The following is a 26123-nucleotide window of genomic DNA, read 5'->3' as shown; positions in this document are numbered from 1 at the left end:
CGGCCCGCCCTGCGCGGGGCGGGCCCAAGGGGCGCCGGGCGGGGCGGGCTGGGCGGCGGCGGCGGCGGCGGGACTTTTTCCGCGCCGAGCAGCGCTTAGCTAAGCCAGGCTCGGGAAAACGCGGGTCGGAGCGCAGCGAGCAGGCGGCGAAGCCGGTGGGTGGCGGCGGTGCCGCGGTGCGGCCGGGGCCGGGGCCGGGATCGGGATGCGGGCGCGGCGGTGGCGGTGGCGGTGGCGGTGGCGGCGGCGGCGGGGGAGCCGAACAAAGCGGGGCGGGGGGGGTTGGACGAGGCTGTGGCTCTCCAGCTCCGCGTGGCCGCCCGCATCTCTCCCGGAGCAAGTCGCCTGAGGGGAGCAGGAAGGGAGCAGCGTCTCGCCCGGGGCGGGCCCGGCTGAGAGCGCCGCTCCCCCGGCTGCCCGCGGGGCTCCCGCAAGTCCGTCGGTCGGTCCGTGGCGGGGGCGGATGAGGGTGAGCCCGGGCCTTGCCCGCGGGCCAGGCAGGAGAGAGCGGCCGCGGTGCCAGCCCAGCGCCCGCCGCTTCCCCTGCGCGGGAGCAGAGCCATGGCATCAGGTGTTAGCTTTGCAGACGCTTACGGCAGCTAGCTTGTGCCCTTTCAGCCTGTCTCTGTGGAGAAGCTGTTGAAACAGAGGGCAGAAAGAAGGAAAAGCAAAGAAAGGCGCTGTAATTCCGAGCTGCTCTCTGGTGACCCCTCGGAACCCATTGACCGGAAACACGGGGTCGGGAGCTGTATTTGGATCTTCCAGAACAAAGCGTGTTAAGCCCCGTCTGTCCTGACGGAAAGCATGCTTGGGGGCCTGGCAGGCACTCTGGCTGACTGTAGATAGCATGGAAAAGGCCCTGCCCGAGGTGGGTTGTGTCCTGTCTGTTCCCGGCTCGGCTGAAGGATAGGGCTGGCCATCTGTAGTCCTTTACCCTGTAACTCACATTTCTTCTTTCAGCTATCTGCTTGCCAGGTGGTAGGTTTAGAACTAGCACACCGTGCCCTTCATGTTAAGGAACACGATGTGGCTGTTGCTTATAGCGGTGGTGATGTGACTAATAGCTACAGGCAAATTAATAACTCAAGGCTCCCAGCTACACTCAGAGTATTTCAGCTGATTTTACAGCTTCATGCTGAGTGTTGGAAGATCAGAATGCTGGCCCAGTGTCAGGGCTTTCCAGCAACTGCATCCAGACCAGAAGCAATGGGAAGAGCGGTCTCAGCCTGCTTCCGTCTGTGGTAGCAGTATTTAGTAGGGGGATAGTGTCACACAGAAAACGTAATGATGTATTTCAAATGTTTTTCGTTTTTTCATATAGTCTGTATCTATATTTTCCTTCTGTTACTAGTCAGATAATGATTGTTTAGCATTACACATTGTAGAGGGGAAAATTTTTAATTTGCATGTCTGCATTAGTATCATGATATGTCATGTATATGTTCATGTACAAAAAATACTTCTTTGAATGCTTGACATTTTCTCTTGCAGTCATGTGATGTAGAAAACTGCCCTTTTCCTATCTTTAGGGAGATGTTTTACATTGCTGATGTCTGTTTTGAACATGTGTTTTAATAGTGCTGTACTCATTGCTTAGTAGTGGCAGATAGATACTAACTATGTTGTGTTGTCTCCTGTGGTTTGCATATTTCAGGATCCAGTTGGTAACTAAAGACAGTTTAGTTATTTGCTTTCTCCCATCTCAGAAGCTTTGGTATTATTTTTAGCACTATACTATTCATTTCTGTTGATGAGAATTGATTCTCATTTCAAATAACTATTGCCTTAAAAAGCAACCTGGTGGTTCTTATGGCAGTGGTGACACATGATGATATGAATTTATTTTCCTTAGGTCCAGGTAGAATAAGTAAATCCAGGCTGGAATGGAGTAAAAAGTTGTTTTATTTATTGTTTTTTTATTTATTGTTTTCTCTTATCAAAAGAAAAGCATTAGAACAACTGCATTTATGTTGGGGAAAAATATTTTTGCTGTTATTGCTGTACAGAGAGACATTGGTCATTTTTGGTAGCTTGCAGAGCATAGCTTTGGACCTTTTAGAGCCACTTTATTTCTTACTACTTAGTATATGTAAAGATCATTGTAGCATCACCTTTATATTTGCTGTCTCTGTCTCATGTTTTTTTTTGATTGTATTTTTTTTCAGATACAATATTATAAAATAAGCTTCTTAAAATTTACAGAATCTATTTTGCTAGATATAAAAATGCTGTTGTTCTTTTCAAGACCTTGTTTTTTATATTTCTTTACAGTTGAAACCTCGTTTTATCTAAGCTTTCAGAGAAAATAATATCAAAGAGCAGAATAAAAATCTGTAATAAATTTTTAAAGCACTGCTGTGATTTCTTCCCCCCACATCTCCCCCACCAGGATGAGATCATCCTCCACAGGGAAATGCATGGCATCACTGCATTACCTAAAGCAAGATGAGGCAATTCTTAGTGGCCTTGGTCAGAATCAGCACCATCCTCCAGAGAGCATTGCTGTTACCCTGACTGCTGCTTTAGAGCACAGAACACCCTCCTGGCTCAAACACGTATTGGAGTGCCGAGCAAAAAAAGAGACATCTCTTTGTGGGTGTCTTTTGCTCTTTAAAGAGTGCAGTGACCTGGTGCCTGAGAGTGCTCAGGAATTGATGGATATTAAAAGTGAGTTACAGGTTCTGTTCTGAAGATAAACCATGTGCATTTCAAATACTCAATGCGTTATAACCGGACTTTTCTAGACAATCCCTATAGCTTCTGTAAAGTCTCTCAGCTCCAGTTGTGATGAAGCAGAGTGCTGGAAGCTCTAACACTTCACTGAACAATTAAAACTGTAGGCTGTGACCTAGGCTACCAGAGGCCTTAGTAAGAAATATTTTTATGATACAGTATTGCATGTTGTGTTTTAAATTTTTCAGAAAGAAACTAATATAGTTTGTTGTAATTGTAGGTTTTGCTACCTACTTCCAATTTCTTTGTTTCTTTGGTGCTGATCAAGGACAGCAGTTTGAGAGCTTTAAAATTTAAGGTCGCTAAAGTGTCAAAGACATAAGTCTTATTTTAAGGTCACTTAAATGTTGAATATCTCTCTTAGTGTTTGCATCCTGCCTTAGTATTTATGTTGTGAGAAGCATTCAGTGCTCTCAGGGTTCTGCAGTTTGCTTAGTTAAGGCTGCAGCTGTTCAGTAGTTTGGTTGATGTGAATGCAGGAGAGCCCAATAAGCCACTCAGCCTCCCTCGAGATTCCAGGGGCTCATCTGCTGGCCAGAGTGTGTTAGCCTTCCCTGTACTTTGGCTGAGTCTTTCTTTAAGTAGCTCTTGGTATGTGGCTCATCTGATAAACAGGAGCTAGCCACAGCTTATGGAAGCACATATTTACTAGTTCACACTCTCTCCTTCATGGACTTGCAGCACTGGCGCTGCAGAACTTCACAGTGCCAGGCAGCTGGGATCAGCACCTGGGGTTTAGGAGAAGTTGGTTTCTGTGCTGACATGGCTGCACTGCTGTCTGTGCACCTGCTAGCTGGTTTTGATAATAGAGATGGCACATAATGCTGTGCTTTTTTTGTTTTGTTTGGCTGATTATTAACTTCCTTCATCTGTTCTTTGGCTAACAACAGTAATAATTTCCCTATCTCTTATTAATCCCAGCCACATTGAAGGGTGTGGGCTGTGGCTTGTGCACCTAGTTCTTCTCCAGGGCAAGGAAGAGTATGAGTGGCATCAGAATGGTGGGTCAGTCTCCTTGGATGTTATCCTACAAATTCTGCTCAGGCTGAGAGCTCAGGAAAGCTGGGACCCAAACCAAAGGATGTTGTAGTAGGGATGGTTGAAAAAGTCATAGAAACTCCTGAAGCTGGGCTGTGCTGGAGCAGAACTTTAAAGCATCCTTGTCAATTAAAGGTGTTCTTTTCAATTGCTGGGGATCAGAAGCTCTGCCCTCCAGTTAGAGCTGGGTGCACACACCAGTTGTCACTGTAGACTAGACTTTGCTGGCAGTGCTCATGTTCCCTGCTCTCTAGGGCATAGGGCTGGATCTCTGTCATGCCACAGGTCATAAGTATTTGAATTGCCCTTTGGAGTTTCTTGACTTTTTCTTCCCACAAGATACTTATAATGAGTTAGACTTTGAAGTTAGGATGGATGAATCCAGATCAAGAGGCTAGGCAGTCTAGTTCAGCATTGTAGATTTAGTTCCTACCCTATGATACTGTCTTTAAAGTAAATATCTAAAATATAATGATAAAATGTATTTTAGACATTATATTTCTAAAATACTAAGCTTATTTTGTATTTTGGTCATTTGATTTTCAGGAAATTTCCTGTTTCTTGCATTACATAAAACAGTTGTCAAGTCTGGAATAATTTGGTGAAGAAGAAGACTTAATTACATCAGTGTTCTGAAATAACATTCAGAGCAACACAGAAGATCTTTTGAAGCCACTAAAAATGTAAGTAAATGTCTTCCTAGAAACAGGTTAAGAATGCAGATTATACATAACCAAATTACTGCTTCTGATGCATCAGTAATTGTTGCCACAAAAAGGGGTGTTCGTGTTGTACTAACAAGAGTACAGATACAAAGTTGAGACTTAATATAATAATAATATCATTATGTAAGATGGCAAATATAGTTTGCCCCAAAGAACTTAAGCCTTAAATAAGAATCTTCATCATATCTGACCAGCAAATCTTGCTACTTGGTCTGGTTACTCATACCTTCTTATTTACCATAAATATATCTGCTGAAGTAAGTTTTTTTAAAATTCTTGCCTTGAAATGCCTTGTTTGACCTTCTTGAGGTCTTGGCACTACTAAGCAATTATTACTCTGTCCTATCTGGTGGTTTAAATTTGATACATAATTGTTTTCTGACACTTGAGTTTAAGATAACTTTTGGTAGTATGTTCCATGAATATACACAAAGTAACCATGGAGGTTTATGCTTTTAAATTGATTTCTGATTTGGTATCCATTATAATTTATTGGCCTGTATTCTCATAAAAGTAAATAGCCCACAGCATAGGGGTCATTCCATCAAATGATTTAAGTTATATTGTTGTGGTTTTGTTTTACTACCATAGCAATTGCCTTCACATACACCAGTTAGAAAGGGATGCAGTGATGTTTCATTTGAAATGGAATGCAGAGAAATTACTCATTTCTCAAGCTACTATGACCTAGTTTCTAATCTATGTTAGTCTTTGCACATATCTAATAACTTGTATTGCTTGATTTTTGGTTCTTAATTTCTACTGCATCTGGGGACATTACAATGTTTTAAAGATTGTTTTTGATTTGTTTCTCTCTTACCTTGCTTTTTGTAGGTTTTTTCAAAGATTTGGTCATAGGGATCTGGAGACTTTTTCCCAGAGCTCTTTTAGAAGGCAATAATGTTCTTCTTTCAAATATAAAATGTGTAGAGATTACTCAGAAAGCTTTTTTTTTTTTTCCTACTAATATAGTTGGCTAAAGTTATTCTGTGAACTGTCATAATACTTCTATTTTCTTGCATTTTCAAGCTGATAATTGAAAGCAATAATGACAGAAATGGGAGATGGACCACATCTGGGGGAAGATCAGACAGATGCAAAATCTGTTCCAGGTTTTAAAGGGTAAGTGAGGTACTTTTGGTTTAAGTCTTCAATATAAGTCTGGGCAGCAGCTTATGTCTAAGGGATTATATATGCACAATCAATCCTTGATATCACTGAGCTAATATTTTAAAGTTTAGCATGCTACCAATTACTTACCAAGAAGCTGTTGTGGCAAGGGGTGTCTCAGCCTCGAGGAGTAACTGAGAGGCATCTCTGCTCGAGGGAGAACCTGGTGTGCAGCCTGCTGTATGTGGAGGAGGACAAGTGACTTACAGTCAAACTTGCTTATGAGCCATGTTTTGGGATAGTGCATGCTCAGCTAGCCCCTAGATGTTGAGGAAGACTTATGGCTCTTAGCCATTGTGTTAGCTGTATCCCAAAGTCCAGCTTCATCGAGGTGTAGCCATCACGCTGGCAGCTTTTGCTTAAGCAGAAAAGGAGCACACATCTGCCACATCTCTTTAGGTTTTGAATGTTTTCTTGTGTAAATTCAATGATAACTTCTGTTTAGAATTCAGAACAGATTTGCTTTCTCAGAGCTAACCTATCCTCCAGGTACATAGATTGCAAAAGATGATAGTAAAAAAGCCCAACTGATTTCTTGTTGGTACAGTAATTGGCATCCTTAAAATAAGTTTTCATAGTTTTCATATTCTCCTGTGCAGAGGCATTACAATTTTAAACACAGTTCTTTCTTGAGTCTTTTAATTTCAAGCTTGTTGCAAGTTCCACAGAAGGTTGCTACAAATGCAATCTCACCAGTTCCATTGGGGTTGCTAAAATAGCCTATTGTTGTCATTATTTTGAAAAGAGAGATCAGAAATTAACACCTACATTTTGTCTGGTTCCTATACAGAAAGAGCCTACCTGCTAGCAAGTCTATGGACTCTGGAATTCTGCCAGACTACAGTTACAGAATGGATTATCCAGAGATGGGGGAATGTGTAATAATAAACAATAAGAACTTCCAGCCACATACCAGTACCACTCACAAGTTTTTTTTACTTTTTTCATTAATTTAGATAAATTCGTGCTGTGTGTTACTCTTCAAAATTAAATATGCAGACCAGTTTTGATTGCACTCTAAAATTAAGTCATGAGTGTGATTCATTTCAGTCCATTCTTCCAAATATGCATAGAGGGAACACATTAGGGTGTAGCAGTAATGAGGAGGAAAACTGATCTGCAATACAAGTCTCTCTTACCTTTTAGTCATGATTTCTGTTTTGCAAATGAAATTCTTATGTCCTTAAATAGGGAAGTAGATATAAGAATAAGATGCAGATAAATCTACAATCGGTACAGAGGGTGGGAGATGGTATGCCCATGTAAAAGTGCAATGTTTTCTCTGCTAGAGTGGATCTGGAATAATGGAATATTTCAGACTGATACAGCTTTAAACAAGAAAAATAATTTGGCTCAATCAGACCATGTCATCTATATAATATGAAGAAATAACACAGTTCTCTTGTGTATAGGGATGTCGTCCCGTTCAGGTACAGATGCAGATGCTGCAAGTGTCAGAGAAGTTTTTATGAATTTGAGATATAAAGTAAAGATCAACAATGATCTTTCATGTGGGAACATTTTTAAACTATTGAAAAAGGGTAAGTTATTATATGTTGTGTGTGTGTACATTAAGTCAACTGCTGTTTCCAAATACACCTCTTGCCCTCACATCTCTTCTTTCTGGGTTCTTTTAGATGCTTTTTCACACCTTCTGGTGATTTATTGCTAAGGATGACACGTACATCATAGTTTCTATGTTTATTCATCTTAGCTGTCTCTCCATCTTTTGTGCCATGACTGTTGTATCCATATCCTTTCTCATCTTCTAAAGAAGGATGGAAAAAAGGCTGAAACTTAAATGCAGACTGATTTATATTCTGACCCTGGGATCTCTGAAGCTCTGTGAGTTGGAAAGAAAGCTGCTAGATTGGGTGGAGGGGTTCTGTGCTTAATGCTTAATGGTGTAGCCCAAAGAAAGGTTCTGATTGAGGGACCAGAACTGCAGGTGTGTAGACTGAATTTTCTTTTGGATAAACAACTCACATTTTGTTTACCTTGTGAAACAAAACACCCTTCTTTCAAGTGAGAGCTTTATACTGCTGTGTCAGTCCTGCTTGCTTTGGACTTGGCTGCATCTAGGCCTGTACATTAAATGGTGCTGGAGGTATCAGTGCCCTGGAACAGGCCATTCCAGTTAACTGGTGCAAGGTTCTCTGCCATGACTAGGCCTCATGCCCACTAGTGCTCTCCCAGACTGTTCCAAGTCATACTTAAACACTGAAAGTGTTCCAGTGATTATTCCCAACAGCAGTTAGCCTGCAGCGATCCTGGTCTTGGGTTTTGTGTTTGGTTTTGTTTGGGGTTTTCTTGTTTGTTTGTTTTTTAATGAAAGTGTTTGCTAACATAGATGTAGGTCTTTAGTGCCAGTTAATATTTATGCCAGAAAGTGTTCCCAGACGTGGTTAATTCATTAGTATTGTTGTAGCTGGTCTGTTGAAAGTAGCTGAAAATGTGACTCTTCTAAATGCAGTGCTTGTCCATAATTGTAGAAATGCCTGAGTGTACATCACTTGAGTAAAGTTGAAGCAATTAATTTCTTCCAGAACAGAAATTTAGTGCTTTGTTAAGCACAAAACAGTAAGACTTCAGATTTTAGGGACAGTTTTTATTTTTCGTCTACAAACTCTTACATCTTTTTGAATCACCACTCATAATTTCTTTTGATCCTTTCTTTTAACCTTGTTTGTATCTTTTCATAAATTTGAAAAAGTCATCTCGGTCCTCAAGTACATTTCCCACAATGTCAGACAACAAAAGACATTGGAGAATATAGATTCTATGCTATTTGTATACCACAAGATGAAAAAAAAAGTATAAAACTACAAACACTTTATATCAAGCTTAAATAACTGTAAGAACAAAATTAAGAGGATTCAGAAATCTTCCTAGACCTCATCACAGGTAAAAAGTGAGAGAGAAGTGTTCTGCTAGAACCTGCAGGAGCAGCAACAGCCATGGTCATGCTAAATTTAGTTCCCATGTAATCCAAGTAGTTGAAGCATCCCCAATTGGAAAGAGAGGAAGGACTTCTCCTTTCTTTCCCAAACCCCAGGGTATTCTGTCAGTCCAATCCCAGACCACAAGGCTGACCATTATTGCATGAGTGAGCTGTATCATTCCAGCTTGGAGACACTGTGGGCATACCCTTTTTGTCTCCTGACTATTCCTGGCCTAGCTCTGTGGCCATGTCTTGCAATTGGGAGGGTGGGCCCTTAATTTGGGGTTTCCTGTGCCCAACCTCCTGAAGTAAAGTAGGCAGGCTTCTTGTGTTTAGAAGTGAAAACTCTTTGGAGGTTTCTAAACATGCTAATTAGTTCTTAAAAACTTCTGTAACCTAGGACAGATCAAATGCTCCAAATTTTTACAGAGTACAGGAAGTTTAGATAATTCTCTTTTTTCTTTCAAGTTTCTGAAGAAGATCACAGCGAGCGAAGCAGTTTTGTTTGTGTCTTGCTGAGCCATGGCGACGAAGGATTGATCTATGGTACAGATGGGCCTCTTGAACTGAAGGCACTAACAAGCCTTTTCAGAGGTGACAGGTGCAGAAGCTTAGCAGGAAAACCCAAGCTCTTTTTCATTCAGGTGATGTACAGCTGAACAATGATGATCAAATCAGCCAGATAGTTAAAAAAAATACCATTTCCCACTAATTATTAGTGCAAAAAGTTAATCCTTTCTAAAATAGATTTGAATGTAATTACTTTCAGAGTAAGATTCTCTTCAGATCTAAAGTGGCACAATTTTCCCTGTTAGGTAGGCTGTATTTATAACAGCTGGCATTGTGTTAATTCTATGCATTAAATAAAATATTAGGTAATATTTTAATGAGTTTCTGAGTGCACTTTTGAATGAATACTCAAATCGTGTAGTTGATTTAAATAAATGTTACTAGTTATCTTCTGAGTCTGTCTAATGGAAATGTGACACATAAATTCTTGTTATTTTTGCAGTTTTTTAATCATGATATAATTTTTAAAACACAAAATATCATTGTTTTTATAATGATCACTGCCTTTACTTTTCTATTTTAACTTTTTTTTTCCATTCTTCTTCTACCAAATAGGCTTGTAGAGGGACAGAATTAGATGCTGGTATTGAGGCAGACAGTGGATCACAAGAAACTGTGTGTCAGAAAATACCTGTAGAGGCAGACTTCCTGTATGCCTACTCTACAGCTCCAGGTGAGGCACTGTATCCATGTCAGCCTGTACTCATGCTATAAATTACAGCTTGGAGTGGCACCCAGCCAGTGGGTGAATTCACTTGTGTGCAATGTCCTTTGGTCACTTTGGGTTAGCTGTCCTAGTTGTGTCCCCTCAGAGGCTCTTGCCCAGTCCCAGCCCCTTGGTGGGGGAATGTTGGAGAGGCAGCACTGCTCCCAAATGTGCTGATAACACCCCAAGGCACTGGGGTGTTATCAGCACATTTCCAGCTGCCAGTGCAGAGCACAGCACTGAGGGCTGCTGTAGGAAAATGAACTCTTGCTCAGCCAGACCCAATACAGTCCTTCATGGAAATAAATATTTACTTCCCTCAATCACTTTTTTAAATTTGACTTGATTTCTTGTTGAAGTAGTTGCTATTCTCAGTTCCTACAAAACTGAATATATCCTTCTCACTAGCAAACCCCCAAATGTTCATCTGCTGGAAATTCAGTTAATTGGAGTTGTGCAAATAATTTACAGCAAGAGGAAAAGATATTATTCTCAGAGAACAAAATAATCAGATGTGCAGAAGTGGATGATAAGTACCAGCATGTTACTTGTCTATTGACTGTATTTGTATTGCATCCTTAAGCAAAATTGGTAGTGACAGAGCCCTTCATATGTCCTATTTCCACTTAGCAGAGGTAGGTTCAGTCTTTAATTCTGCACGTATTTGTGAAATTAATGACACTGAAACCCGTTTTCCATCTGTACTGTCACCTCTTTGTATTTGTGTACCCCATGAAAAGTAGTAAGTGATTAATGACTAAGATTGCTGCCGCAGAAGATAACTTTCCTGACTTTTGATTTTCTTCCTACTTAAGATTTTCTTAGATTATAAAAGATGACAGGATTAGGAAAAAATTTTCAATTGGAATTTGTGGAGATTATAAAATCTAAATGTTATTGGTTGGTGGTTTTGAATTATTCTAAAATATTGGTTGCCATTGGAAACAATGCATTGTTCTCCTAATTGCTGACCTGTCCTGTATCAAAGGCTGCTCCCTCTCATCACTTTGACATTGCTCTTTTCCACAGGCTATTACTCCTGGAGGAATGCAGTTCAAGGCTCATGGTTTATTCAGTCACTGTGTGAAATGCTGAAGAAACATGCAGGGAAACTTGAACTCATGCAGATTTTAACTCGTGTCAATCGCAAAGTGGCAGAGTATGAGTCCTGCTCAACTCAACAGGATTTTAATGCAAAGAAACAGATTCCATGTATTGTCTCTATGCTCACCAAAGAATTTTATTTCCCTTCCTAAAATAATTTTTCAGTTCATGCTATTTATCTGCATTTTATATGCAATATTAGTACAAAATACCACTTTTAAATCTGGATAACTGTTCACTACTGTGTGTGGCACAATGAAGTGTCTCAAAGTTAAATATATGTCTGTTGTTAGAGATAAAACATAGTATGGCTGTGTAGAAATGCAAAGCTGAGTAGCTGAAGCAGATTTGAAAGTAGTGCTTGGAGTATTGCAGAAAATTAGGAAAGGGAGACTGAAGAAAGATCAGATCGTTTATTGGAGCAATTTGGTGCTACATTTCACTTTGCCGAAGGGGCACAGAAAATAAACAGCTCTTGTAAATAGTTTGGTTTCAAATCTTACAAAGAAGATTCAGAGTGTCATTGCTGGTAATACAATAGTAGTGTCATCACACATTTCTTCTTAACTCAAGTTCTCAAAGTTTAGGTCAGTTTATAACCTAAACTATTTTTACACTTTTGGGCATAAACTGTGGAAAACAGCCATTTCATATTTTTGCATACAATTACAAAGCATGTCTAGAGTACAGTCAGTTTTTCCTGATAATTTGTGATAATTTACTAACTTTGTGTGTGGAATATTAGATAAAACAATTATATCAGCATGGTAGCTGTTTCAAAATAAATGTTGTATTCTGACCTTGAAGCTGAGTGCCTAAGGGACCAGTCTTCCAAAATGTCTTTTTCTGCAGCTCCCTAAGGGTGGAGCTGTTGGGGCATATTTGGGGCTATAAGAACCAGTGCAAAAGGGAGTCTGCATTCTGAGCAGTCTGCTTTCCTCTATTTAGCCTTAAATAAGAATGGGTTGGCTCTGTGTATGTCACATGTAATCTGTGTGAAAACCTAGATTTGTGGTACTGGAGAAATTTCACTTCATAATGGTAATTCCATGTGTTAACAAATAGTAAATTTATATCTCTTGACTCTGAATTGTGTGAGACAGACTTTTACAAAATTGCAAAACATTTTTGCTGATATTTCAACTTGTAGCAGTCTTTTTAAGATCAGTGAAAGAATATGAAATTATTATAGGTGCTTGCAAAACAAGACTTGAAACCCTTTTAAAATTCTGTAGCAAAAACAATGCTGGAAAAATGATGTCCACTTCCAGAGGCATTTTGTACTTGTTTTTTTTTAAATTAAATACTGTTTCCTGGATTGTATCATGCTTTTCTATGTGTGTTATTTGTTTAGGATCTGATAGCTTTTGCAAATTAGTTTGAACTTTAATTCTATCCTTTCCTCAAATTACTATTGTCCTTTTTCTCCCCCATCGACCTTACCACCTGAAATTGAAAAGAATCCCCTTTAAAGCATTGAATGCCATTGTATAGCCAGGTGGTAGAATAGTGACTTGAGACATGGGAAATGCAGGTTCAAAAGGGATGCAGAGGAGGCAATTTTAAACATTGTAAATTAGTTCCTTGATGACTGCCTGCTGGATAGGAGCAATTCTATCTCTCTCGTATAGAAATGTTCTGTGAGAGAGGGTAGGTCTATTTTAACTCCTTGAAATTTCACTTCTGGGCAGATTCTTGCCCATGCTCCTGTTGCAAAATTAAATGGGCCTCTTCTTCTCATAGGTTATGAATTACAACAAGCATTTGCAAGGTTTTAGGTTGTAAATAACTGACGGGACTTCTCTTAATCTGCTTCAGAGTAATGGGGCAGAGGGATGTTCCTTGAGTTATTAGTTATTTTGCTATGAAAAACTCCCGTCACAGAGTTTGCTCTTCCCTTAGATTTAATGAATTCTAGTCTGGATTTGTCTTGGTCCTTTAAAGGAAAATTATTGTACAGCTTTTTCAATGGTCCTTAAAACAGAGCAAAGCAAAACCTAGGCTAGGCCACAATGAGTATCCAGTTGGAGGAATGAGGCCTGCACCCATGAGATACACTGAGGCATATGTGGTAAAGGGATTTCCTGAGGCATGTCATGAGATTTGGTGCTGGAGGGATTACAGTGGGCATGCTGGCCTGGTGATGGGGGGCAGGGGCTCTCATTGATCTCACCTTAGCTCTGCAGCTGGCCACATGGAAGAGGGAGTGACACTGCATGTTCTACCCTGGGCATGACCCACAGTCTCTGTAGTTTCTCTCTCTGTAACTCTCTCCATATCCATCTTTTATGTATAAAAGTGGCTGGACAGACCCAGTGTTCATGATGACAGTAACAGGATACTTGACTACAGTCTCACTTTCACTTCTCCAGAAAGTATTTGAAATCTTCCATGGCAGAGGATGGGAATGTGACCACCATGCAGACAGGGTGATGGGCTTGCTCCTGTCTCCTCCCTAAAGCAGGGACATCTCCAGTGAGATTTCCACCTGTACCAGAGCATGCCTGGAAATACTTGTGCATAGTGCTGTGCTCTCAGATTATGTAGGTCTAGTGAATTTATCACTGGCAATCCAACAAGAATCTGTTAATTGCCTGTTGCTCCAGTGAACTGCACTATTTGTTAATGTGTGGTCATGAATGAGACCAGACTTGGAGCATAGCCCACATTGTGCATCTGAGATCTTACTGAACACAGCCAGACTTACAGTGCTGAATTGGTTATAATCAGAAATTTAATTAGCCCCATCCAGCTTCTCTGAGAACTAGTTGGAAAGCAGGGGAGTTTATTTTCTAATGAATTTCTATACTCTAAGCACCAATCATTTAGCAGAGGTAGGGCTTAAGATATGAGGTATTCCCATCAAGTCCTTTCAGGACAAGAGCCACGTTTTACTCCAAGTTGGTAGATTCCTTCGCAGTGCCAAGGAGACACCTAGATACTTCTGACTGAGGGATGGTGTTCCAGTGTGCAGGACTTGCTTGTAGAGACAGAGCCTGTTGAAGAAGGCAGAAGGAGAGGTGATAACATCCTTTTTGCTCACATCTTACTTGTCTCTCCTATTTTTCTCATGTCTTTCCTAAACAACCCTATTTGTAATAATTCATCTCACTGCCTCCTACCCATAATCAACCTTCTTACTAGATCACATTTTCCTAATTATCCATGAGCTCAGTAGCTCACCACCTCCTTGCCAAGCCAAGTCAGGTGAAAGGCTGGGTGAAAACACTTCCATGAAAGTGAATATATCACCCAGATGGGAGCAGTTCACTTGCACGAGGGAGCCCTTTCATGCCAGCCATGGCTGCAGTTTCCAAGCTGAGCTGCAAAGTAAACAACTGTTTTCACCTGAAGGTCTGTGACTATCTGGATTATAAAGTCCAGTTAAATCATGTCCAGAAGGCTTTTAAGAATTCTGATATTAGTATTTTGCTGACTTGAAAAGCCAACAGAGCCACAAACTTTTCAAAATTTAAGAGGTTAAAAAAGATGGCATACGAGATACCTAAAAACTTACACTGTTTTCTAGTAAAACAAAACAAACAAAAAACCAAACCAATAAGACCAGCACCAATTTCTTTTCTGAATAAACACTTTTAATGTTAAGCAATGGAAGGAGAAAGAAAGTAAAGACCCAGGCTGAAACTGAGGAGGCAACTCATGCTGCCTGGTTTACAGCAGGTCAAATACTCCCTTCTGGCTAAGCAAATCCTTATTTTGAGTGCAGTCAGTCTGCCTTCTTCCTCTAACAGTCCCTGGGAGTACCCATTTCAAATATGAGTTTGTTAAAAGAAGGCAAGTCAGACACTAATGCTAGTAAGCCCCATGGAAACAGTCTTTCCTTGAGAACAAAATCCACACTTTTAGTACTCTGCTCCATAAGAAAACTCATGGAACTTACTTAAAATACAAATTTGGGGTTGCTCAGTCTAGGGAAGAGATGGCTCCAGGGAGACCTTAGAGCAGCATGTCAGTATCTAAAGGGGGCTAGGGACAGTTTTTAGTAGGGCCTGTTGGAACAGCACAAGGCATTATGGTTTTAAACTAAAAGAGCGTAGATTCAAATTAAATTTGAGGAAGAAGTTCTTTTATGATGAGGGTGGTGAAACACAGGAACACGTTGCCCAGTAAATGCCCCATCCCTGGAAATGCTGAAGGTCAGGTTGGACAGGATCTGAGCAACCTGGTCTAGTGAAAGGTATCCCTGCTTGCTGCAGGAGGGGTGGACAGGATGGCCTTTAAAGGTCCCTTCCAACACAAATCACTCTTTGCTTCTATGATGATATGGTTGTTAACATGTACTGGGTCTCCTTCTGTGCTTGATGCATTGCTCTTGGAAGTTTCTATGGTTTCTCCTTGAATTTTAAATTGCATTACTATATATTCACTGGATTACAATACAATCACATGCATATCAGTTAGTTTTTGCTAAACCCAGGCAGTATGCATATGAAATCACATCTAGTGATTAGAAATATTAGCAGTATGAACAATAACAGCTAAATTAAGACTTGTCACCTCATATTCTGTAAGGAATGGTACTCATTACCAGGAAAAACCACCTTTCAGCTGTGTATTTCCTCCTGCTCTTGATTGCAGACAGCAGAACTGTCACAGAACTCTGCCTTTCTGAGGGACCAGGGCCAGAGGTGAACAAACTACTGCTTCATCACCACCGGGTGTCACTGCAGATAGCACAATAATCTCCAAAGCCCACATTAATGAGTCATGCAAAATGAAATCCAAAGGCCTGCAGAATGAAGCAATGCTTTCACAGCTGTCACTGGTTGGTTGCTGTCAGCTGGTGTGTTTATTACATCCTGGGATTTGCATCCCAAAGCATGGGAGAACACTGTATTGCTGCTTCCCAAGAAAGCCACACTGTCTTTTTGCATATCAGAGTAAACAAGAATTGGCTGATTTTGAGGCAAAAAGGGTTATCTTTGCTGCCTAGACCTACACAGAGAATACTTCCAACTATGGAGCATGTCCCCCTGCAGATCCCTGTCATACCACTGATAGTCCTGTTACATTTAATTCAAAAATCCACAGCAGCCCCCCAAAACAGGTTTCTGCTCTATCTGTGGTGATGGTTTTGTTTTCAAACAAAACTGGTGCAATAGCTTGCTTTGCCTCCATCATGACAATTAGTGGAAACAGAGAGAACAAAACTTTGCAAGCTCTTAATTTTAGTTTTATGTCTTCGAATAAATTCTGAAGTTCAGATTTTCCTGCATAATCACAAACCAAAAAATTAGGACCTGTCTTCTCCTAACAAATGAAGAAATGTTCTTTTCTTCCTAGGGACCAAGATGTTCTTTCATGAAGATGGTTGCATAATTAAAGTGTGTCAAAAGAAAACAAGATGCACAGCAGTCATTTTCCAAAAGTGATTTTGCTTAATGTTTACAGGCAAGATTTGACATCAGGTTAAATAACTCACCAGTGTTGCCCCCACTGTCAAAGGACTGGCAGTGACGCTCTACCTTTGCTTCTGAGCACAAGACCAGAATATTTCTGTCTGGTTGAACATGGTGAGCTTTACAGGGACTTACCTGATGAAATTCCATAGGATGGGGTGTTAAAAGACCAACCTAGACGATCTAATTGGTTCTCCTGGTTTCAAATTGTATACAGAAAGCTACCTTGCAAATCTGTCTCATTACCGCTGAAGGATGAGCAGTAACGGGTTTTCCAGAATAGGCATAAAGCAGTAGTAATATTGTCTGAGTGGTGTGAGAGTATCTGATGCAAAGATGTACCAAGCACAGTACTCCATGACCATTAAAAATTGTTGTTTCTATTTATTTAACCACAAGACCTTTACAAAGAGTAGTGGAAAGAGCCATCACTGTGCACAGTGCTGCCAACATCTGCATAAAAACATAATTTATAGTAAACACTAACAGGGTGATTTAAATTTGCAAAATCCTTCTTAAGAGAGACACAAGCATTTCCTCTTTCTATTTCTGATACTGAACACAAGAACATTTTGTGTTCCCTTTTATTCCATTCAGCTACAAGCCACTTCCTCAAATGCACAGCCCATACCTCTCCTGCATGATGCAATGCAGGCAGCTGGTTGAAGGCAGGAGTAACTTTCTCTGCATTGAGTGCTTTTCCTGCTGAGCCTCTTCACTCTTCTTTGCCTCCTCATCCTCAGCTGGCTCCCAGTGCCCAGCACACTCCCACCTCTCCTCAGCTGGGTCTATGAGCTTTCTGGATGAGGGATGACCTTTAGATGATGGGGATGCTGTGGCTGCAGGAGGTCCTGAGCCTGGACATGCACTCAGGAGACTGTGGCTTCCCCACCTGCCATGTGGTCCCATTGCAACTAGTGACCCCACAGGTGTTGCTTTCTTCATTCAGCCTGCCTGTTATTAAGACCTCAGGAAGCCAATAAAAAACCCCAAGTGGGCTTTGATCTCACTGCTCTTCAGGCTCGACCTTTAAAGCCAAGAGTCCATAATTGGTAAACCTTTTCTTTCCCAGGATGTGTTCTACACAAGAATGCATGCACTATTGTGATAAAATTGTCTCCTGAGAGCTATGGAAGATGGGAGAAGCATCAGAAGAAGGATCCAGCTTTACTGCGTCTCCAGCAGCACAGCAGGAGCTTGGCCTTATGTTTGGTAGCTTCTGCTTGCTGAAATGCTGCTGGGTGAAAGCACAGACTGACAGAATGTTTGGGGTTGGAGGGGACCTCAGGGACTGTCTAGTTTCAACACCCCCTGCCACAGGCCTGGACAGCTTCCACCACACTGCATTGCTCAAAGCTGCATTCAACTTGGCCTTGAACACTTCCAGGGATGGCACAGCCACAGCTTCTCTGGACAGCAGGGAATTTCTTCCTATTATCTAATCTAAATTTATCCTCTTTCCATCTGAAGCCATTTTCCCTTGTCCTATCACTACGTGCCCTTGTAAAAAGTCCCTCTTCAGCTTTTTTAGAATCCCTCAGGTATTAAATGGCTGCAGTAAGGTCATTCCAGAGCCTTCCCTCCACCAGGGTGACCAACACACATCCAAAGGCAAAATGAAAACCAGATTCTTCCACTCCTTTCACTAGTGCCTGTATTTTATGCCTGCATGTGATGTGTAAGCCTCCCTGGCCAGCACCCTGCTCTGGTGGGGCTGCCTTTAGACCACCTCTAAGGGTCAGTGGTGCACAGGGCTTGGTGTCCCACAGCACTCCAGGTTTCTGTAGGGAAGCCCAAAGGCTGGCACTGACCAGTGAGTCACAAAAGAATACTGGGGGTTTGGGTCCTACTGAAATCAGCTCAAAAACAAGAGGTGCCTTAGCTGCTCCAAGTGACCTGGCTCTGTGGTGATGACAGAACAACAGCCTGAGCAGCAGGGAGGGTCAGTAGCAGGGCAAGCAATGGAATCTGTGTCACCAGCTGGGTGCTGCAAGGCTGTGTCCCCTCAGGACAGAGGCTGGATGAGCTGGGGAGACCCTGCTGGGGAATATGGAATGCAGGCTTTACCCTCTAGGCCATGTCAACACAGGCATGTTTTGATCAGCTTTTCCCAAAGGCACCACTGTGAGAGGCAGGAGGGAGGGCAGGGGAAGCAAGAAGGGCAGCAGTGAGATGGGAGACCTGATCAGGAGGTCAGAAGGTGGCACCTCTGAATGCAGCCTCGAACTACTGACCAGCAGCTCTGGAAACCTCTGGGGGGAAAGAGGCTTTGCAGCTTCACTGAGTCTTTTAACTTGGATGCTTACCTCAGGAATGTAATCAGAGAGCTGATCTTAAACAGTTTGTGCAGTTGTTGATGAGATTAAAATGTGCTGCCACACAGGCAGCACAGGCAGTTGGAAGCAGAGGGTTACTCCAGTGTCTGCTAAAGATGCTGAATCTCTGTCATCTATGGCTGCACAGCAAGTCTGAAAAAGAGAAGTGCTAAAAAAATACTCAAAAAATGGTCCCAGGGAGAGGGGGAAAGAGGAAGCAGCCTGGCTTACAAAACTGGGGGTGAGGGACAAGGGGGAACAGGCCAGGGAGCTGAGAAAATTAAAAAGGAGGGAGGACAGTCACTGTGAGGGACCCCAGGCCAGGCAAGGGCCAGGCTTACCTCAGAGTTAAAACACAGCAATGACCTGCAATAAAAAAGACTAAACCAGCATAACCAAAAGTAAGGGAATGCCCTAAATATTGGAAGTAAAAACCTCCAGGTTTTTACATTAGGGCTAATTGTGTTCAGGTGGAAGCATTTCATGGCGCTTGGCAGAAAGAGAGGGAAAAGGAGGCAGGGAAGGAGAAGTGCAAGCTGTGAGTGACCAGCAGCTTGAGGCACCTGCTCTGGCTGAGAGTCGTGCCCAGCCCTGTGAGGTAGGCACAAAATGTACCCAGGAGCAGCTGATTCTATCAGCCATGAGTTTGAGCAGCAGGGGCTGCCAGACCTGTGCTGTTTCAGAGAGTTGAGGAAAGCTTCAGGAAAGCTCCCTGGAAAGGCCCAAACTTTGCAGCCTCAAACTTTGGAGTCATCCAACTCAAACTCCTCAGCTTTGGAGTCATCATCCTTGGAGAGGTTCGAGATAAGATTGAATGTGGTGTTTAGTGCTGTGATCTAGTTGACAAGATGGTAATCAGCCAAGAATTGGTCTTGATTATCTTAAAAGTTCCACCCTAAATGATTCTGTGATTCTGTGACTTCACAAGCAAAGGATACAGCAGGCAGGACCAGTGGGGCAGAAAAGGAGGCAAGGAAATGATGCCAGGCAGTGTAGAAAGGGACCTGGTGTGGGTTTTTCTAAGTTAGCATAGAGGAATTTTAAGAAGTAACTGGAGAGATGCCAGGAGATTTGCAGGATTCTGCTCTAGAGCATCATCTAAATGGGAGTGGCAGCTGGGAAGAAAGTGGAGGAGCACTTGCTGGGCAGTGGGGAAAGGATGGCTTTGGTGGGCATGGGGTCCAGGAAAGGCCTTGAAAACAGACAAGCAAGCTGTGTCAAAAAGCTGTGCTTGGAAAAGAGCAATGAAGCAGCAGAGAGATGCAAGAGGAATAGAGCAATGACCAGCGCTGGGCTGGGAGAACCACCAGCACAGCCACCTCCAGGAAGCTGTCCCTGGGAAAGCCACCTGCAGGAGGCCCAGCAAAGCGCTGGCAGCAGCCAAGCTGTGGAGCTCTTGAGCAAGACTTGGGGCTCTGAGGATGCCCTGCCAACACCGGATCAGGGATCCTCTGCAGCAAGTGTGTAGGGAAGGTGGGCTCTGCTGGTGTCCATCACAGGCTGCTTCCCCCTTTGGAAAGGTGCTGAGATCTCCCTGTGCTGCTTCCCTGCCAGCTCACAGTGCAGGCAGACCGATAGAGACAGAGATTATTCAGGACTGACTGACCTGGAAGCTTCAGCTTTCACTCTGTCCTGCCTGAGTACAGCCTGGGTTTCAGTTTGACAGGATCATGGATCAGCAGCACACAGGAGAGAATGGAATTTGTGTCTGTGAATGAAGAAATCCCTGAGGAGAGGTGGGTCAGGACAAAAGGAGGAGAAAAGTATGGAGTGTTCCTCACTCACTGCGGAAAGTTGGAAGTATTTGGGAGTAAAACAGCTCATCTATGAAATTCATAGATTGGAGAATTTTGCTGAGAGAAGCAGAAAAAGAGGTGTTGTGAAGGATTAAAAAGAGTGCTCTGAGAGATGCTACAAAGCACACACCTTTTACCCGTTACTTCATTACAAAATAGTAATTATCAGCCTTGTCCTTTTTCCCCCTTACTTCAAAACAAATAGTAATTATCAGCCTTCAGTCCTAGTGACTGAAACAAGTCCTGCAACTGAAGGCTGTCTTATTACTGACACTGAGTGCATGCACAAGTGACAGCAGCAACATTCACAGGTGCCAAGCTCTACAAACCCATTTAAATCAATACAATATTCCCATTGATACAGTCTTCACACGTTCTGACTGAAGCTGTGTCCCTGTGGCTGGGTTTCAGCATCCCCTGGTGTAAATCTTTAGAGCTTGGTATTACCAGGTTGTAACACTACAGGAGGCAGAACAAAAAGCAGAACAAAAAGCAATCCGTAACCTAAAGGGATAATACCTTGGATATGTTTCTTACCCAAGGTCTAAACAGAGTGAGAAAGCAAACGCTCTTTACTGACATAAGACATAGCAATAGAACTAGAAAAAACCCCAAACCCTATGAGCAGAGAAACTTCAGTTGTCAAATTTCCTGTGGCTTTTTCTTCCTGTTTATGTTCCTTTCATGCCACACATACGAAGGGGTGAGGTCTCATCAGGGTTTTCTGGGTGCCTGTGCCTGTGGCAAAGGACTCTTGTGCATGTTTCTCCATCAGGGAGAAGGTGAGTGACAGCTGCTGAGGGTGATTTGCTCTTGCACTGATCATCACAGGTGTCTACAGTGGCCCAGAGACTAACAGAGTGTTGAAACCTGTGTGCAGCTGAGCAGAATGAAAGCAGTGCAAAGACATTGTGACCTTCTACTATTCCTTCATTTTAATGATGGAGGTGATTTAAAAAGAATCTGCATTTCACAGGACTGATAATTACCCCATTAAACTTGCCACTATCTTGCATTTAGGTTCCAAGTATGAAGCTTTGGGGAGATTTGCTGGGAGCCAGTTCACTCATTGGCCTTACCCTGGATTTGAGCTCTAAGCCGTGTCCCTTGGACTCACACCTGCAGTTGAATCATGATTGCAAAGAAAAATAACCCCATGGTGGTATCACACTTAAGCTGGGAAACAAGGTTCCAGCATGGATGTACGTGTAGATGGGGCACTGAGCAACAAGATATTTCTGGGCAAGGGCCCCACAAAAGATTGGAGAAAAATGCCATGAACCTCTGCAACCCAAAGAGCTGAGAAAGTATAAAAATACAGAGGCAAGCTTCCTCCACTTCGGCCTTCTTTTTTCAACCGTGTCCTGATCACTCCATAACTGCAAGAGATACGGAGTATCTGTAGTGGAGTTCACCATTTACCTCCTTTCTAAAACAGAGGGTCATTTGTTTTGCCATCTTGAAAAATATTGCAAAACACTCCAAACACAGATTGCAGGCATAAGTCAACAGCATTGCAGGTGCTGCCCATGGCCGGGCTGGTTTTGCTCCCTGTACATCGGACACAGCAGCACAGCCACAGCCAAACTCTGCAACTCAGCTCCCTGGGGTCTCGTGGGCATTTGGGTTGGGAAATGGGAAAACTGAAACTCAGATCTAATGAGATAAAGTGAGATCCTGAGTGGGGGCTGGGAGGGGATGGGAGAAAAGGCATTTTAAGGCACAAGCAGCCCTGCCAGCCGCATAGGCACAGTGTTGGGCAGCGAGGAGAGGCCCTTCCTGAGGTCTTACCTGTGTGCCCCCACTGACTGCTGTGGTACCTGGCAGTGCATCAAGCCCTGCTGTCTTACAGAAGTTTAACTTCCAGCAGGGATTAGCTGGCTTTGGCCTGGTAAAATCCAGACAGCCATGTTGGGTCAGGTGGGCTGGGGGCTGTGCATCCACTATTCCCAGATTTCCACAATCATGGAATAACAAAGGCACGTGGACAGCAGTCCTGTGATAATGGACACTCTATGAATCCTCCAAGCCCTGTGGGTTTTTTCCTTTGTGCATCTCCTTTAAGTTAACAAAATAGCCAGCCATAGTGTGCAAGCAACAGCATTGAAATTCTGGCACAAAGTGGGAGATAAGGATCTGAAGAGCACTGGGCTTTTAGGGAGAGGTTGTGTTTTCTCCAGAACCATGAACAAAGTGGGACAAAGGGGCATTTTGAGCAACCTGTCCTTTTTTACCTTCCTCATGTCTTCAGCTCATCAGGGCTATGACAACTACTGCATCGAAAGCAGTGTGGCCAGCAGGTCAGGGGAGGTCACTCTGCCCCTCTATCCCACTCTGGTGACACCCCCACATGGAGTATTGAGTCCAGCTCTGGGGTCCTCAGCACAGGAAGGACGTGGACCTGTTGGAGTGAATCTATAAGAGAGACACCAGGATGTTTAGAGGGATGGAACACTTGTCCTATGAGGAAAGGCTGAGAGAATTTGGGTTGTTTAATCTGGAGAAGAGAAGGCTTTGGGGTGACCTATCTGAGGCCTTCCAGTACCTGAAGAGGACCTACAGGACAGATGGAGAGAGGCTTTTTACAAGGACATGTAGTGACAGGACAAGAAGGAATGGCTTCAAACTGAAAGAGGGCAGGTTTAGATTAGATGGTATGAAGAGACTCTTTACTGTGAGGGTGCTGAGACACTGGAACAAGTTGCCCTAAGCAGTTGTGGATGGTCCATCCCTGGAGGTGTTCAAGGCCAGATTGTTTAAGGCTGTGAGCAATCTGGTCTAAGAAAAGGTGTCCCTGCTCATGGCAAGGGTGTTTGAACTAGATGATCTGTAGGGTCCCTTCCAACCCAAGCCATTCTATTGATTTTATTAATCCAGACCTGTGACTTAAGGAGAAAAAACAATAGTGTATCTTGATCAGTTCTGGTTGGTGTTATAGTTTAGCTGTGCTGTCAAGCTGAGGGACAGGAAAGCAACAGTATAGCTGAAGTTCTTGACATGAGTAATCAGATGTGATGATAGGCCATGTAGTGAAGCTGTTCTCAGAGCTATCTTCCATGTCTGCTCCCTTTTGCACATGAAACCATTCAATGCACTGGTATTTGGCTCTGGCCAAGGGAGAGAAGTCATTGGCTGGGCAGGCTGTGGCTTCTCAACAGTGAAGTGAAATGTTGCTGCTGAGAGTGCCAGGTGCTAAAAGTCACACTGCTTTGGATAAGTGGTCATGAACCAGTACCAGCAGGTGAGCAAGTACTTGCAGATGAGCTGAAATGTTCTGCTTTCAAGAAGAAGAACAAGATTCTCCAGGCTGGGAAGAAAGAGGAGAGAATGTGATGAAAACCTTAAATATGCAGCTCAGTTGGAAAAGAGTGGGGAAGTCTGCACAAACACTGACAGCAGATCTTCTAACAGCTTTTGTGTAAATGTTCTCTGCAGCTATTCCACAAACTGTTTACAACAGGTTTATGTGCATTAAGATTTAGCTTGTCAAGCAGTGAAACACTTCCCTTCCTTTGAAGCTGACTGGGCACTATTAGCATCTGCTTATCAGACTTTTATGAATCCAGCCCAAGGTATAATTTTTTAAGGCCTTCATATACAGAGAGCTCTTGACTCTTCAGCCAGATCCATTCCACAAGTGAAATGGCAGTGCAGGAGGAAAAGAAATGCACTGAAATTATACATAATTGCTTTTTCTCCACCTCTATTATACAGGGAGCAGGTGAGTCAGCACTCCCATGGAACTACTTTACTGTGAAAGAAGGAACTCTGCCTCAGCCTGGTGGCTGTTTACTCTTGCCTCTCCTTTTGGTATCTGCATACTAAAGCTTTCCTGCAGGGTTGGTTACTGCTTATAAGCATCATAACATGCATACCTGTGGAGTATTCCTTTCATTAGAAGGAGGATTTGCCACCCCACATGTAATTACTGAAAGCAAGGTGCAAATAGTGACCACAAGCACCTGAATTATGTTTTTCAAAATAGTCCCACTGTCATAATGTACTACTGAAATCCAGTTGGGTTCATGGGTCCAGGTGTCATGCCATGACTTACAGAGCTAAGGAAGCAACCTTTCTCCTAAATTTACACTGCCTACATTGTTGCTTCTGATTGTTGTTGATTTATTTGAAATTCTAAAAACACAAGCACAAATTAACTGTGCTACTGGAGAACCCCCATACAAAGCAATAGTATTTCTTGTAGCACTGCACAAGAGCAGGATTCCTGAGACAGAGACACTATTGTACCAGACACTGTAACACTGAGTAAGAAGAGACAGCTGTTATCTCTGGGAACTTATCCTCCACGTAGTCTGAGAGAAATAAAGGTAATGAGGAAAACTCACAGCAGGCAGGTAAGACTGGGAAGGTAACTTAAATTTCCTGAGTCTGAGCTGGCACTGACTCCACTAGCCTACCTTAAGAGACAGTCCCTCTGAAGACCAAGGTTGATTGATCTCCTGGTTATTTTTTAATTTGGGCATTTTAGCTTGGCCTATTCAAACCTCCCCTGCATGGCAATGGTCTTTTATCTGTCTGCCTCTCTCTGATCTGTGCTTGGTAAGTCAGCAGGTAGAGTGCATCACGAGCCTTGCCTCTGCATTGCATGTCACTAATTAAAGAAGCCATTCAAAATAAAGCTCCTACTCATGTTCTCTATTAATAGCCAGGAGTTTTCCTCCACCCTACCCTCCCACGACCTCTTTCTTTTAAAGTGATAAAGCAGCCCTGTCCATGGTTTTGAGATCCCTTGCACTCGGATACCAACGCAGCATTTTTCCAGCTGCATTACAGCAGTTCTCTGAAGAACTCAAGGCAGTTTCCTGAAAAATATGCCACATAACACCCCTGTAACCCTATCAAGACATCAGTAGCAATGGAAGATTCTGGGAATAGATTACCTAAAATTGATGTCAGCTTTTACTGTGCCATGAAAGGTTTCTTATTCAGACCCTGACACTGATAATCCACTCACTTCTGAAAGCCTCACTTCTGTGGGCTTAGCAAACCTGAGAGCAGGGCAACGGCCAGAGTGGCAGAAATGACTTGTCAAAAAAGAAATGCAGCAAGATGGGCTACAGGAGACATGAGTCATGGATGAGCTGCATTCCAGAAACAGCTCAGCAGGGCCAGCTGCTGCCTTTCAGAAAATTAACTTGCTGGACTCGACAAGCCAGCACTGGAGGTGCAGCAGAGGAGCTCAGCTTCAGCTAGTAGTGCATCCAAAAGATGCTGTATCTGCTCTTGCTTTGAGAGGATGGTCAGGTGGATGTGCAGAGGGTATGGAAAAGCACTCTGGAGATCAGCGTTGCCAGGCCACATACATGAAGGCAGTCAGCAGACAGGACATGTTATCCAAAAATTACCCTTTTGTTAATAATTAAACACTGATTAGAAAAGGTGAAAGAGCCAAAGCTTTAAAGACAGTGGTGAGTTGAAAACAAATTTGTAACTCGTAGTGACCATTTTAACTTCAGATAGAAAAGCCTTAAATTAACTGTTTATAACTGGGTCCCTCTTTTGTTTTTTTTCTCTTTTTGTGGTCACATTGGGTGGTGTTGCAGTATGAGCTGGAGAGTGCACCAAGGAGGAAAGGCTGGAGCTA

At 42.7% G+C, this 26123-nt stretch overlaps 1 protein-coding gene across 2 annotated transcripts; it reads left to right on the top strand.

Moving 5' to 3' along the window:
- Positions 1-73: 73 nt before the first annotated feature.
- CASP3 (caspase 3) lies at positions 74-12310 on the top strand. Of its 2 annotated transcripts, none has more exons than XM_036382484.1 (8): positions 74-155; positions 4318-4454; positions 5526-5618; positions 6457-6581; positions 7079-7207; positions 9076-9251; positions 9733-9850; positions 10913-12310. In XM_036382484.1, exons 3-8 carry the CDS (start codon positions 5545-5547, stop codon positions 11137-11139), a joined length of 849 nt encoding a protein of 282 aa, XP_036238377.1. In that variant the 5' UTR covers positions 74-155; positions 4318-4454; positions 5526-5544; the 3' UTR covers positions 11140-12310. The 2 variants fall into 2 exon arrangements, with proteins under 2 accessions (XP_036238377.1, XP_036238378.1); XM_036382485.2 differs by lacking the exon at positions 74-155 and adding an exon at positions 2301-2667.
- The last annotated feature ends 13813 nt before the right edge of the window (positions 12311-26123 follow it).

This window comes from Molothrus ater, chromosome 4, assembly GCF_012460135.2.
Source record: "Molothrus ater isolate BHLD 08-10-18 breed brown headed cowbird chromosome 4, BPBGC_Mater_1.1, whole genome shotgun sequence".
In the NCBI taxonomy this organism is placed as follows: Eukaryota; Metazoa; Chordata; class Aves; order Passeriformes; family Icteridae; genus Molothrus; species Molothrus ater.
This window is presented reverse-complemented; position numbering and strand designations above follow the sequence as displayed.

What these genes read in the sequence shown, in the direction of transcription:
- CASP3 (XM_036382484.1), top strand. Translation starts at nt 5,545, where the DNA reads ATGACAGAAATGGGAGATGGACCACATCTGGGGGAAGATCAGACAGAT. An exon ending in TTTTAAACTATTGAAAAAGG is followed by an intron (nt 7,208 to 9,075) that starts GTAAGTTATTAT and finishes TTTTCTTTCAAG; the next exon opens with TTTCTGAAGAAGATCACAGC. An exon ending in TGCCTACTCTACAGCTCCAG is followed by an intron (nt 9,851 to 10,912) that starts GTGAGGCACTGT and finishes TCTTTTCCACAG; the next exon opens with GCTATTACTCCTGGAGGAAT.